Below are 14,716 nucleotides of genomic sequence, written 5' to 3'. Positions count from 1 at the left end.
GAGCTCGCCTTCCAGCGACTGTGTCGGTTCCTGCAGTCCGCAGCTCGGGGATCGACCTTCGGTGATGCAGCAAGGGCATGGAAGAGCACGAAGGACCTCTGGGAGAAATACGGGAAACCCACGGAAAAAGCTGAGCGGGTTCCTGTGCCTACGCCCGCGCCCACCGACCCACGGAAAAAGCTCGTGGATGCGCCTGGGAGGTTGATTGGGGCGCGTGAGATGACGCTGGTGGTGCTTTTGGTGGTCGGGGCTGATGGGACCGCCTATTACGTTTACCGGAGGCGAGGTGGGAATGGCGGTGGCGGACCTGGCGGTGGCGGTGGCGGTGGCGGTGGCAGTGGCGGCGGCGGCGGCGGTGGTGGTGGTGGAGGAGGAGGAGGCGGTGGAGAAGATGGCGGAGGAAACCATCGCGATGAAGATGGAGAAGGTGGCCGGTGGCGAAGGTTTCGCCTCGTCATCGCCGTCGCCGGTACGGTGCTCGTTGTAGGAGCAAGCGCGGGCGGCTACCTACTCCGCCGTAGCGGCGACTTCCCTCCGGCTCCGCCTCGGGTACGTGTCCCCCGCGGGTCTGGCTCTGGCCATGGCGGCCCGTTTTCCGCTCCCGTCGTTTTTTCTCTCTCCGGCTGTCTCTCGTTTTTACGCTTTGCCCCCTACCTTCTTCCAAATTTGGAATTCACCACGCCGTCGAAATCTTGAACCCCCACCCCACCCACACCGCCGCCGCCGCCGGCCCCGACCCCGGCGTCTCTATGCACCCGCTGCCACCTCCATCTCCACTCCCAAGCCACCGCGACCGCCGCATCTACGGCTGCAGTCCACAGGGACAAGGGAACCGTTGCTTGGCGGAGGCATCCGGGTTGCCCTGGCTTCCCCGGCAGAGTCGTCGCGAGATCATGCGGTGACGGTGCAGACTGCGGAGTCGGCCGTCTCAGAATTAGTGACACCATATTACAAATACTAGTATATGTGCAGAGTTCCTTCTCAAGAACTCTGATGTATTGATGTTCTGATTTATCTTTTGCGCAGATATCCATCAACGAGGCGGGCCTGAAGTCTCTACTTCACGAGACCAGGGATATATCTCCTCCTCATGGTCATGGGGTGGATGTGGCTATGGAGATTCGAGCAGAAAAAGGTTCGGATACCCTCTAATCTTCACCAATTGTAATCCTGGCGATGATAGTTTCCCCTCTGAGATGATTGTAATTTTACCCTCATTTGTTATTCATCCCATCTAAACTTGTGGTCCGTTTGCTATTTCTAGAAGAGATGTGATATTTGTTCACGGGAAGGTTTTTCATCTTGTCTGATGTGGAGTATTTAGGGCAGAGTCATCTTCCCATTTTAGTATATGTCCTAAGATCACACTAGCTTTAACAAATACTAGTACAATACTAGTCAATTAACATCACCTGCTACTTGTATTGTTTGCTGATATCTTGCTAGTGCTCTTTTGAAGTAATTTAGAACCAGTGTGTAGTTTATATTATCCTTTTTATGTGACTTTGCAGTTGCCCCTGAATGAGGGACTTTCTCTGTGTTGTGAAGTGTATATGTGGATTGCCTAGCCCTTTCCATAAGTTCGGACTTTTGGTTCAAGTGGCTAGTGCATGAAGCTTAACATGGTATCAGAGCCCCAGGTCTCGAGTTCAAATCCTGGCTTTCATAATTTATTCTAAAAATTATCTCTTCTCCCCCCTCTTCTTGCAGCCGCAGCCGCCGCCCGCCCCGGCACCCTGCCGTCCCGCGCCCGGCCGCCGCCGCTGCCTCTTTGCCTCTCTACACGTGTTGACTTGTCTTCTCGTCTTCCTGTCACACGCGAGTGGGGGTGTTGTGAAGTGTATATGTGGATTGCCTAGCCCTTTCCATAAGTTCGGACTTTTGGTTCAAGTGGCTAGTGCATGAAGCTTAACACTCTGGTCTTCTCAGTTCGTTGACTGCCACTGAAGTTACTTAGATGAGTTAGATCTGTCTTTCAGGTCATGTATGTTGTAGTAATCATATGTAGTATTGAATAAGTCGATAATTTGTTTGCTATTACATGATTGTCAATTGTCAGGCAATAGAGCCTAAAGTGATCCATGTCCAGGAAGTGGAAATCGTGTACTCTTGAACACAACTGCACTGAGTTTAGGGATAGTTGCCAACACCAGGATTCAACTTTGGATGGGCAAATTTGAATCTACTGTTTTGTTGTTTACAGTTTTTGTGATTATGTACATGACAGAATTAATATTATTATTGTGGAAAAGAGCTAATGTTCAGTATTAGGCAGCTCATGCTAAATAATGAGAATGCAGAGCCACGTTTTCTGTGTTACATATTTGTGTGTAGATGTAAAAGAATTTACCCCTCCGGTTCATATTAATTGACTCTAATATGGATGTATCTAGAACTAAAATGTGTCTAGATACATCCATATTGAAGTCAATTAATATGAATCGGAGAGAGTATTATTTGTTTGATTGGATGCCACAGATTCTGCCTATTTCGATACAAACGATAGTGATGCTAATAGATGTGCTGGTTCGTTTATTGTAATACGCTAAATAGAATTGGTACAAACAAACCCTGCTAGTGATGACGTTTACAATTTAATTTGGTGCATGAGTTTTTGTACTTATGTAATGGTTATTGCCCTATGGTTGGAGCCTTTTCTTAACATGTCTATATTGAAGCATTTATGTATGCTTGTCAGTGTCCTTGATACAGAGAATCTATTAACTTGCTGATGATTTTTGTATTGTATAGGCATGGATGGAGAAGCTGATAAAAAGATCTGCCAGGTTTCAAGGGTGCCCTCTGCTTCTCTAAATGAGCGGATCCTTTCTTCTGCATTCCAGAATCTTGCTGCTTACCCATGGCACGACCTGAAGCTAGGTATTGTTCACTCTCAGTTGAAAGATATTATAGCATTTATATGCTTTGCTAAGATATGGTTTTGAATGTTTTGTTATTCCGTTATGTTCTATAAATTTTAGCATGCACAAAATTTATATCTGTGCTACAACTGTTTGGGTTTAAATTAATCTTACTGGCCACTATTTTTTCTTTTCAATGCAGGTCCTGGAGCTCCTGCTGGTCCCAACTGTGTAAGTTTACATTTAAATAGTTCACTTTTAGAAATAGTGATGTTCTGGTCAAATTGATTGATACCAGATTGGAGCTGTACCTTCATCTTGTATTAAGCCCCAAATTGTGCATAGGGACTGAAATTTATCTTCCTGGTTTGGAAGTCTTGAAATCCTCCTTCTCAAACTTGCATGGTTGTATTAATTCCGTAAAAAAGATATAGGGTCAGGTCTATCGAAACTTTCTCGGACAATCTAGAGTTTGCATTTCTTGCTACTAATTCAGGCATGTCTCAAGTGTACTAATATTCTTATATGCACCAATAAGCTGTTACATTGTGTAAATCAGCAAGATTTTCTAGTTGGGGTTCATTTACCTTTCTGCATTGTTATTAAGTTATATGCAGTGAATTACTGAAGTTACACAGACTTGTTTTTTCAATTGCCAGGTGATTGAGATTACTAGAGTCGGGAAGGTTAAGCATGATTTGTATAAAGACAAAGCTTCTGTTCTTATCAAGGTCAGCTAGCACTGAATCTTTTGTCTTCATGTGCATCTGAAGGGCGTCGCTGAAATCTTGTTGCTTAGTTCAGAATGTAAAAAAGGGAACTTAAACACTATTGAGTAACAGTGTTAGGTATGAATTGAGTAGTTTTATTCAACTATTAATATTTAATAAAGGGAATGTCTTAATAATGTGCCACTAACCGTTGATTGCTTAGTAAGTAGTAACACACAGGAATATAAAGGACTTTCTACTTGGTTTCTGCATTGACAAAAGAGAGCTTGAACGTTTTGATTGTGTTTCAGGTTGATCGTGTCCTTTACTCAGTTGCTTATGGCTTTATTCCACGCACACTGGTTGATGACAATGACCCCATGGACGTCCTTGTCCTGATGCATGTATGTGATGGATGCAGGGTCTAAATATGTGTACATTATATAAGCTTTGATATAACATCACTTCTCTTTCTCCCGGACAGGAACTGCTTGCTCATGTCTGTTTCCTGCGTGCACGTGCTACTGGTCTTATGCCTATGATTGAACAGGTTAAATTTTCTCCATCCCTTGATTACATTGAAGTTGTTTTGTTTCATGTCAGTAAGCATATGAATTGTAGGCTTCATTTGCTTCTGCTCTACAACAATTTTAAGACCCTTTGATGCTCTACGTGGGATTTGACAAATTCTGCAAAAAGTAGAGAATGAATTAGAGTACCATAACAAAAGTGGCTTCTAACTTCTGCTGAATTTACATAATCATTTGATGTCACTAGGGTGAGAAAGATGATAAGATCATAGATGTATGGGCTCATGACCCTGAATACCGTGGTATCGAAGACATCAGTGAACTTGTCCCCCAGTGCCTTCAGGAGATTCGTCGCTTCTTTGAAAATTGTACATTCCTAAAACTGTGATATCACTTCCGTTTACAAAATTGTATGTGCCAGTCCATGAACTGTAGTAACTGAATTCTGACAATTGAACTCTGCTGTTTTGGCAGACAACAAGAGTGAAAGCAATGAGGTTGCAGTGAATGATTTCCTCCCAGCAGAATATGTCATCAAGAAGTACTCAACGTGAGTTTTATGCCTTCATACTTCTACAAACATGATTTACTCTAGTCCATAGATTACTGAAATTGACGCCAAAACCAATTCTTTCAATCAACCGTTTGGAATGTTATACTGCAGGGACCTCTCGAGAGTCATGCGGTTGACGAAGATCTGCTGAAGTATTGGACATCCACACGTGAATCCTGAAAGGAGGCATAGTTCGGTATCATAGTGTCCTTCATGGAAATACTAGTTTGCCTTTTGCACTGTAAATATAACAGTTCAGGGAAATTCTTGCACATCAAAGAAGGTGCCAAAAGGAACTTGACTGGAAGCTCCGCTGACCTGATGCATCAACCTCATGTGATTGTGGATAATAGTGATGCTGTAAAGAAAAATGAGCTTGTCTGATTGCCAAATTTGTACAGTGCAAATTTTGCCTCAATTTCCCTATTCTGGGTAAAACTTCTGTCATCTGATATGTCGTTGTAGATATGGTTTTTTTACTGTTGAATTTGAATACCACTTTTCTCTATCTGATTGTTCATTGGTTTGATGACTGAGTCCTTTGTGCCCAATAATGCTGTGGGTTATGATATGAGTAGGATAACAGAAAATCTTTAAGGAAATCAATGGTAGGATGTTAAATTTGGGGTGTGGAGTAGGAATGCAGGATACAAACTGTTTGAAATGTTCGGTTGCCAAACTTGATTTGGTAAGGTGCAATTTTGGTTTAGAATTTCCTTGTCTGGGTGAAGATTACTTCACCATCCTAACTGAAGTTCAAATATCGCTCAGGCATGGACGCGGATATGGATTTGACCTTTACATGTGAATAACAGTTTTGTGGCATACATCTGAATTCCTTGGGAGTTATTTACCGTGCTCTTTGCATACTATGGACTTATATTTTTTGATGAAATACTATGGGCATATTTGAGCATGTGTATTCAGTTTCACGCCAATTATGATTCCTACGTGGGAGGGGCCACGTGGTATTTTTGATAGAGGGGGGTACAACATGTCACACCTGATGCAGAGTCGAGCAAGACGTAAAGTCAAGGGGCGCCTTCGACGTCATGTGTGCGAAGGCGCAAGTGGGTGGGCGTGAGTCCCTGTCAGGTGGGGCCTACGGGTGTTGGCGTGGGTGTGTGTCCAGCCTATATGAGCTGGAGGTTGTAACCGAAGGAAGCATCGAATGAATGAACTGGAACAAGCCGTGTTGCTTGCGCTATCCTCTCTTCCCCTTTCTCTCTGTGTGTTCCACCGAGATCTGCATCTGTTCTAGGGTTAGCTCACGTCCTGATCCTCATCAGGGCAAGGGGTAGTTACAGTGGTATCAGATTCCAGTTCGGTTCCGAGAATTCGCTGGTGGAGTGCAGCCGCGATTTCGGAGATTGAGCGGTTAAATTGCCTGGTGGAGGGGTGGATTTTGCTTGTTCTTCGATTTCGGTCGATTGACGAGCGAGATCCTGTAATTCCCGAGACTGGTTCGCTCGATCTACGAAGGCTAGCACCACGGCGCCCGCGAAACCGTCCCCGCAGACCCAGTTCGTGTTGGCGGCAATGGGAGAAGCAGGGGATCGCACGGAGGCGGCGCTGGCGGCGATTCGAGAGAGCTTGGACATCGTCCATGCTCAGATGGGCTCTCTGGACGCGCGGATGGGGCTGCTGGACACCGCGTACCAGCAGGTGGCGTCCCAGTTGGATCTCCACTCGCGCGCCGTCTCGGAGCACACGCGCATGATGGATGCCGTGGAGCAGCGTCAGGATTCGTTGGCCCAACACATGGCGGCCACGGCGGAGGCGGTGGCGCGGCTCGGCAACAACAGACCCCTATACAGTGAGGGGGAGGATGATGAGGTCCACGTGGGGCACCCGCCTGGCAAGGCGGTGGCGACGGGAGGCAGTCGAGGAGCGCCTATCGGTGCGAGTTCGCGACCCTCCACTTCGGCAACTCGGCCTCCGGATCCGGGCGGTCCGACAGGCGGCGGCGAGACGGGACGCTCAGGCGAGTACCAGGGCAAGGTACCACTGAAAATCCATTTTCCCTCATTCAGTGGTGAGTTTCCCCGCATTTGGCGCGACAAATGCCTTGATTACTTCAGAGTTTGCAATGTGCACCCCACTATGTGGCTTACGGCGGCAACCATGCATTTGGAGGGAAATGCTGCTCATTGGTACCAGGCTTATAAATTGAAGCATACAGTTCAGGGTTGGCCGGATTTCATTACGGCGGTTGAGGCTAAGTTCGGTGTTCATGATCACCGGATGTTTATGGACGAACTGTTGGAACTGAAACAAACGGGGACAGTGGATGAGTACAGTTTGAAATTCCAGGAGTTAGTGTACAAAATCTCCGGGCACAACCCACATTATGATGAGACTCTCTTCGTCTCTCAATACTTGAAGGGCCTGAAAAATGAGATCAGACTACCGGTGGCTTCACAAATCCCGGAGTCGTTGGACAGAGCTATTCTGCTGGCACATGTGCAGCAAGATCTCCAAGCCAAGAGCAAACCGTGGGCACACAAATCTCTGTCTCACTCTAAAGCAGAGCAACCGACACAGCGCCAGGAAAGTGCTAAGGCAGCTGTCAAACTGGGTGGTGGCTCCCTTTGGAAAGACAGACAACTTCGGGAATGGAGACGGGCAAATGGTGAATGTTACCATTGTGGCGAAAAATATAGTCCAACTCACAAGTGTGCCCAGAGAGCTGAGATCAATGCACTGACCACGGAATTGGACACCCCTGTGCACATTGCTGAAGAAGTTCTGGAGCTGCTGGAACTGCAGGACATTGCTAATTCTCAGGAGCTCTCATTGTCTCTTAACGCAATCGCAGGTTCTCAGGGAGATGGCACTATCAGGATAAGGGCATTAGTGGACAATCAAGTCATGCTCTTATTGGTGGATTCAGGCAGCAGTAACACCTTCGTCAGTGATAAATTTGTTCAGCGACTGCACTGTGAAACGGTGTCTATTCCTGCTGTCTCTGTGAAGGTGGCCAGCGGGGATGTACTTCAATGTGATCGCATGGTTCCTCAGTTATCTTGGTGGGCTCAGGGACACACCTTTGAAACAGACATGCGAGTTCTTCCGCTAGGTGCATACGATGCTATTCTGGGAGTCGATTGGCTTAAACAATGTGGAGAAATGAGGTGCAGTTGGGTCACCAAAACCCTGAAGTTCGAGCACAGAGGCAAAGAGATCACACTACATGGCATTCCAACAAAAGAACAAGGTCCATTACAAGAAGTACCAGTCGAACAGTTGTGGAAATGGTCTGCAGGCAATGACGTGTGGGCTGTAGCAGTGTTGACACAAGACATGGTGTTTGCAGCTGCCGAAGGAGTCCCTGCTGAGATACAAGCTGTGCTCAAGCGATATGAGCCCGTGTTTGCAGAATCTTCAGAGTTACCGCCACATAGGGAGTACGACCATGCCATTGCTCTGCAACCAAATGCAGTGCCGGTTAATGCGCGACCTTACAGATATTCCCCTCTCCACAAGGATCAAATTGAAAGACAAATCAGGAACATGCTGAAAGCTGGCATAATTGTGCCCAGCATGAGCCCGTTCGCTTCGCCGGGCTGAATGAGCTCACCATCAAAAACACATTTCCCATGCCGGTCATTGATGAGCTGCTCGATGAATTGGTTGGTGCCAAATATTTCTCCAAGTTAGACCTTCGCTCCGGCTACCACCAAATTCGCATGAAACCAGAGGATGAAGCAAAGACTGCCTTCAAAACACATCAAGGTCATTATCAGTTCAGAGTAATGCCTTTTGGATTGTCGAATGCTCCGGCAACATTTCAGTGTGTCATGAACTCTATCCTCAGTCCTTGTCTCAGGAAATTTGTGTTGGTATTTATGGATGACATCCTCATTTACAGCCCAACTTTAGCTGACCATGCACAGCATCTCGCAACGGTACTCCAGATTCTGCAAGACAATGAGTTCTATGTCAAAACCTCGAAATGTTCGTTTGCACAAACTGAGCTTGAGTACCTAGGTCACATTGTGTCAGCACAAGGAGTAGCAACTGATCCCAAAAAAACTCAAGCCATGCAAGAGTGGCCGCGACCTACTAATGTGACTGAACTTAGAGGTTTCTTGGGGCTTACCGGATATTACAGGAAATTTGTGAAGGGATATGGTATTCTGGCTCGCCCTCTCACTAATTTACTCAAGCATAAAGCCAAGTTTTATTGGACACCGGAGGTGGAGACTGCGTTCCTTAAACTGAAAGAGGCAATGATAACAACACCGGTGCTGGCACTACCAGATTTTCAGAAGCAATTCGTGGTAGAAACAGACGCTTGCGATTCAGGGGTTGGAGCAGTACTCATGCAGGAGGGTCACCCAATTGCATTCTTGAGCAAACCATTAAGTGTACAGCATAAGTCCCTATCCATCTATGAGAAGGAGTTCCTGGCTCTGATTATGGCAGTAGAAAGGTGGCGGCCATACTTACAACGAGGTGAATTCCTTATCAAAACTGATCACCACAGCCTCACATATCTGGATGAACAGACCCTCCAGTCGCCGATGCAGCGCAAAGCAATGGCGCGCATGATGGGTCTGCAATTTAAAATCAGCTACAAAAAGGGAGCGGAAAACTCTGCAGCTGATGCTCTGTCCAGAGTGGGTCAAGTGTTCCAACTGCAGGCCATCTCTGAGGTGAGACCAATCTGGTTCCAGGAGGTGATTAACTCATATGTTACTGATCCAATAGCACAGGAGAAGCTCCAGAAGCTGGCACTTCACAGTCCAGATGATCAGGGATATGAACTGCAACAAGGGCTAATCAAAGTGCATGGCAAGATATGGGTAGGAGCGAACTCAGCCTTGCAGACAAAACTTATCCATGCTTTTCATAGCACTGCAGTGGGAGGACATTCTAGGGTTCTACCTACCTACACCAGACTTAAGCGGCTGTTTTCCTGGCATGGCATGAAAACAGGGGTGGAGGACTTTGTGAAGCAATGTTCAGTATGTCAACAGGCCAAGCACAGCCTCAGCAAGCCAGCCGGTCTTTTACAACCCTTGCCCATCCCTACAGGCATATGGCGGGAGCTGACCATGGACTTTGTAGAGGGGCTTCCTTTGTCTGCAGGTAAAAATGTGATCATGGTTGTGGTGGATCACCTAACCAAATATGCCCACCTGATACCTCTCAAGCATCCATACAAGGCTGATGGTGTAGCGCAGGCATTTCTGGATTCAGTGGTGAAACTTCACGGAGTGCCATTGTCCATAGTATCTGACAGAGATCCTGTGTTCCTTAGTAAACTGTGGAAGGAGCTGTTCTCAACAATGGGTACTAAGCTGAAATTCACAACAGCATACCACCCCCAGACAGATGGTCAGAGTGAGCGGGTAAATCAGTGCATTGAGATGTTCTTACGCTGCTATGTCCATGACACACCCACTCTCTGGCGTAAATGGCTACCTCTTGCCGAGTTTTGGTATAATTCCACTTATCACTCAGCTATAGGCTCCTCTCCATTCAAGGCTCTGTACGGGTGTGAACCAAATCTTGGTCTGATGCCAGTCATGGAAGAAGACAATCTGTCTCAGGCAGCCCTGATGCTACGCGATCGCAAGGAACAAATGGATATTCTGAAGCGGCACTTACCGTATGAAAATACAGGCAGATCGCAACAGGAGAGATAAGGAGTACTCGGTGGGAGACAGTGTGTATTTGCGACTCCAACCTCATGCTCAGTCCTCCGTGGTGAACCGGCCCTGTCGGAAATTGGCTTTCAAATATTTCGGGCCCTATGAAATTTTGGAGAAAGTTGGGACAAGGGCCTATCGTCTGCAATTACCCCCGAAGTGCGAGGTTCATCCAGTGTTCCATGTCTCCCAGCTCAAGGAGTTTATTCCTGATCACACACCTGTGTTCCATGACATTGATAAATTCGCAAAGCTGGATAGCATTGACACTTTCCCTGAAGCTATTCTGGAAAGGAGGCTCGTGAAGAAAGGTGGAACAGCCATTCCACAAGGCTTAATCAAGTGGAGCAACATTGATGCTGCAGCTGCTACTTGGGAGGACCTCACGGTGCTCAAGGATCGTTTTCCAGATTTCCGTGCTTGGGGACAAGCACAGTCTCAAGAGGGGGCGACTGTCACACCTGATGCAGAGTCGAGCAAGACGTAAAGTCAAGGGGCGCCTTCGACGTCATGTGTGCGAAGGCGCAAGTGGGTGGGCGTGAGTCCCTGTCAGGTGGGGCCTGCGGGTGTTGGCGTGGGTGTGTGTCCAGCCTATATGAGCTGGAGGTTGTAACCGAAGGAAGCATCGAATGAATGAACTGGAACAAGCCGTGTTGCTTGCGCTATCCTCTCTTCCCCTTTCTCTCTGTGTGTTCCACCGAGATCTGCATCTGTTCTAGGGTTTGCTCACGTCCTGATCCTCATCAGGGCAAGGGGTAGTTACACAATATCACCGAAATTGCGAGCATGAGGACTCGAACTCGGGTGGATGGGAAGGCATCAGCCCCGCCCCACCACTAGGCTATGCCTTAGTCTGTGTTTCACGCCAATTATGATCCACCGAACTTAGCTATGCCTGGTACAATGGCTGGTTGTCGTTTTATATATAGCTATTGGTTGGCCTGTTTGATGTATGGATGAAGTGAACGATTGAATGTACCAGTTCAGTCGGAATAAACGTCTGATCTCGTATTTGAGTCCGAGCAGGTCCTGTTTAAAATAGATAGCCGCTGCTCTATTGGTTGGATTCCATATTTGCACTTGGCACTGAACAATAAATCTATTAGAGGTCGTTTGGCACGATTCATTCCGAAATCGCGGAATTCATTTGAGATTCTGTAAACCAAGCTGTTTGGCCGTCGTGAAATTGAAGCGTCATTTCATTTGAGAATTCCACTGAAATGACACCATGCATTAAGTGGATTCCCGTCTCGTACCCCATCATTTGGTTGAAAATCAACAAGTCTATTCTCCCCAAACAAAATAGAAAGGATTTTTTTTTTTTTTTTTTTGAGGGGCATGACCGTAGGGGAATCCCCTACGGTATAGATTTTTTATATAAAAAGGATTTTTTTTTGCTACATGACACCATTATTTTTCTGTGGTTTTATAAAACAGACTGTCGATGAGCTTCGTATCAGGTATACCGGTGACAAGAAGAATCAAGATTAGATTTGATGATGGCAGGGTGGGCATTCGGTTTTAACCAAAATTTCGGTTCGGTTTTTGCGGTTTTTGAACAAATTCGGTTTTAGAAAATAGTAACCGAAATTGGCATGAAAATTTAGGAAACCGAAAATTCGGTTAACCGACAAATTCGGTTCGGTTTTCGGTTAAAACCGAATGAACCTACTCACTTGAACAAATAGTAGGCATCACCGAAGAAAGCAAATAGTGATTGACATATCAACACAAAAAGCATCAACTGCGCAAGAAATCGACAAATGAGCACCAATCATGGAGGGATGCTATTTGGTAGGCTGCGGCACTCGTGGTACATGTGCATCACTCGTGAGCGATTAAAAGGGATAGCTAAGACTTCGAGCGACGTGTTCTATTATGCAGGCTTCACGCTATATTCAAAAAAAACTAGTATATCAAAGACCAAAGTCATACATTGAATGAACAATTTTTGAAACATCAAACGCAATTGGGCTTCTATGGAATGATCGGTTTATGCACAAATTGATGGTAGGTTACTTAATTCGGTCTATTCGGTCTTGTTCGGTTGGTGAGGCTAAAAACCGAATTCTACCAAATTTAATTCGATTAGTATAAATGGAAACCGAAAAAATAGCGGTTAATAGAAAAAACCGAGATTTCGGTTTTGACTTCGGTTCGGCTTTCGGTTTCACGATTTTTATGCACACCCTGAGATGATGGCACCACCAGATATAAGATGGGTTGAGATAGGGCTAAACTGATTGTGGATGGACCTGAAATATACATATTCATTCATGTACTGTATACGTCTTTATTGGTATCGCATTCGAATTTCGAACTCTAGCCGTCTAGCGCCCACCGTATTGTACTCGTATCAGGATACCAACCAATATATGATCACGTGCCGATACGGCAGAGGGGATCAAATCGTGCAAACCTCTCCCGTGCCATCGGACCGGCTGGGGAGCAACCTTAGCGACCGATGACCCACCGAGATCCAGGGTTGCACGCGCAGAGGCCGCAGGCGCCGGCGCGGATACCGTTCCCGGACTGCATCCCGATTGACGCGGGCGCCGGCTTCATCCTCGGTGGCACGGGCGGGTCCGTGTTCCACTTCCTCAAGGCCCTCGGCAGCTCGCCCAGCGGTCGCCGCCTCGCCGGCGGCGCGCAGGCCGTCCGCGCGAACGCGCCCCGCCTCGCGGGGACTTGGACCGGCCTGTTTGTCGCCTTCTCCGCCGTCGAATCGGCCATGTACTACGCGCGCCGGAAGGAGGACCCGTGGAACGACATCGTCGCCTTCGCCTGCATGAGAGGCCTCCACCGTAGGCGCAAGGGGCTCAAGGCCGCCGCCGGATCCGCGCTCGTCGGCGCCGCTTTCTGGGGCCTCGTCGAGGTTGCGCAGATAGGTTTGGACGCCATCATCGCAGATCGGCACCGGAAAGATCGGCTACCTGCTGCTTGCTCGGACGAGGATGCCCGATGAGGCTGAGGAGGTCTCGGTCCCTTGGAGGCTGGAGAAGTGCCGGTCTGGACTTCTTGCAATTTTCTATTTTTTTTTTTCGGATGTATGTTCGTTGTTACGATAAGCAACAAGGTTTAACATGATCGCGAAATTGTTGTTCTGCCCACAACTATAGACATGCACGTGCTCTAAAAAAAGACAGAGTTTCCAAGTGATGAAAATATATTTTCTCCGATGAAAAGGGAACGCTATCTTCCTTGTGTTGTGATTTTGACATTTGAGAAGCGGGTGCGATCAGTGACTAAGTCCATCAAAATCTGATGATTCGCAAAACAAAAAAGGTCCATAAATCCGATAAATACTTTGCGGAAGCCATTTTTCTGATATACGTATCTGTTAAGAACTCTGCAGTTCTTTTTCTTAATTTTCATCAAACCTCCACCTGAATTGTATGCATTTGCTACCTATAAGGCTTTGCAGCCTATTACAAAATATGATTCAAGTGAACCGGAACACTGGAGGATACATGAGAGAAAGAGACACAACCAAAAAGCCACCCGCGCATACCAAACACCCACCCAAAAGACGTACACACATAACAAACTCATATAAGACACAGAGTAGATCCTTGATGAGGAGTACCTTGGTCCGCCACTTTAGCGAGATAACACAAAGCTATGGAAGGGAAAGTACGGCACATAAGAAACTCAATGCACAAAAAAACTCCTCATACCACAAGCAAGAATGCCGCTAAGATTGACGAGACAAACCAACAGGAGGCACATTGCGAGAGAAACATCACCACCGCAGACGAAGAGCTCCGTTCAACTAAGACCAAACCATGTCACCTCAATGCAACTGAGTCCACGCCTGAACACCAGCGAGCCGTAAGAGTGGTCGAAGGGAAACCGACAATCGAGACAAGGTTGAAAGGCCGCACCATTGAGACCATGTCGGGAAGGGAACATGTGCTGCCACCCGTACATGAAAGGCCACGGCACGACAACGATGCCGCCCGCGATATCGAAGGGAATCACATAGCCGAGTCTACACCTGGATAGCTTCGCAAGCACGCACACTTGCCCGCAATGTGAAAAGACACAGAGCAACCGAATGCCACAACATAGCCAAGACTACATTATCCGCCGACAGCACCGAAGAGCAACATTAGCCGAGACACCCTGGGATGCCACCTCGGAAATCCATTGGGGAAAAAACGTCAGCAAGCCCACCTCCCTAGCCGCGGCACTCCTCGGTAGGAGAACACCGCATCCATGGATGCCATATGCAAAACCATGGAGCTCGCCAGCCCGACGGATCAGGGCTCGCCACCGCTGGAAGCAAGACAAGGAGGTCCCCTCCACGGCCGGCCCTGATGTAGGGAGCGAAACACATACATACATACACGAATTTATGGTATCAATACACAAGTAGTAGACAAAAGGAGAAGTGGCTAAATTA

At 47.1% G+C, this 14,716-nt stretch overlaps 2 protein-coding genes across 4 annotated transcripts; both read left to right on the top strand.

The window, feature by feature from the left end:
* The first annotated feature begins 657 nt into the window (after nucleotides 1-657).
* On the top strand, nucleotides 658-5,162 carry LOC127292865 (soluble inorganic pyrophosphatase). Of its 3 annotated transcripts, none has more exons than XM_051322378.1 (10): nucleotides 659-904; nucleotides 1,027-1,135; nucleotides 2,752-2,880; nucleotides 3,064-3,092; nucleotides 3,521-3,592; nucleotides 3,883-3,975; nucleotides 4,056-4,121; nucleotides 4,349-4,469; nucleotides 4,576-4,651; nucleotides 4,766-5,162. In XM_051322378.1, the coding sequence occupies exons 2-10, from the start codon at nucleotides 1,114-1,116 to the stop codon at nucleotides 4,803-4,805; spliced, it is 648 nt and encodes a 215-aa protein (XP_051178338.1). In that variant the 5' UTR covers nucleotides 659-904; nucleotides 1,027-1,113; the 3' UTR covers nucleotides 4,806-5,162. The 3 variants fall into 3 exon arrangements, with proteins under 3 accessions (XP_051178339.1, XP_051178338.1, XP_051178337.1); XM_051322377.1 differs by having other exon boundaries at nucleotides 659-937; XM_051322379.2 differs by lacking the exon at nucleotides 3,883-3,975 and having other exon boundaries at nucleotides 658-1,135.
* Nucleotides 5,163-12,775: 7,613 nt separating this feature from the next.
* Nucleotides 12,776-13,276, top strand: LOC127346860 (mitochondrial import inner membrane translocase subunit TIM17-2). The gene has a single exon (XM_051373112.1). The coding sequence runs from the start codon at nucleotides 12,776-12,778 to the stop codon at nucleotides 13,274-13,276; it is 501 nt and encodes a 166-aa protein (XP_051229072.1).
* The last annotated feature ends 1,440 nt before the right edge of the window (nucleotides 13,277-14,716 follow it).

Source organism: Lolium perenne, chromosome 4 (genome assembly GCF_019359855.2).
Source record: "Lolium perenne isolate Kyuss_39 chromosome 4, Kyuss_2.0, whole genome shotgun sequence".
Lineage (NCBI taxonomy): Eukaryota > Viridiplantae > Streptophyta > Magnoliopsida > Poales > Poaceae > Lolium > Lolium perenne.
This window is presented reverse-complemented; position numbering and strand designations above follow the sequence as displayed.

Coding starts and splice junctions, on each gene's coding strand:
- LOC127292865 (XM_051322378.1), top strand. CDS start 1,114: ATGGAGATTCGAGCAGAAAAAG. Junction 1,136..2,751: donor GGAGATTCGAGCAGAAAAAG/GTTCGGATACCC, acceptor TGTATTGTATAG/GCATGGATGGAGAAGCTGAT. Junction 4,652..4,765: donor GTCATCAAGAAGTACTCAAC/GTGAGTTTTATG, acceptor GTTATACTGCAG/GGACCTCTCGAGAGTCATGC.
- LOC127346860 (XM_051373112.1), top strand. CDS start 12,776: ATGACCCACCGAGATCCAGGGTTGCACGCGCAGAGGCCGCAGGCGCCG.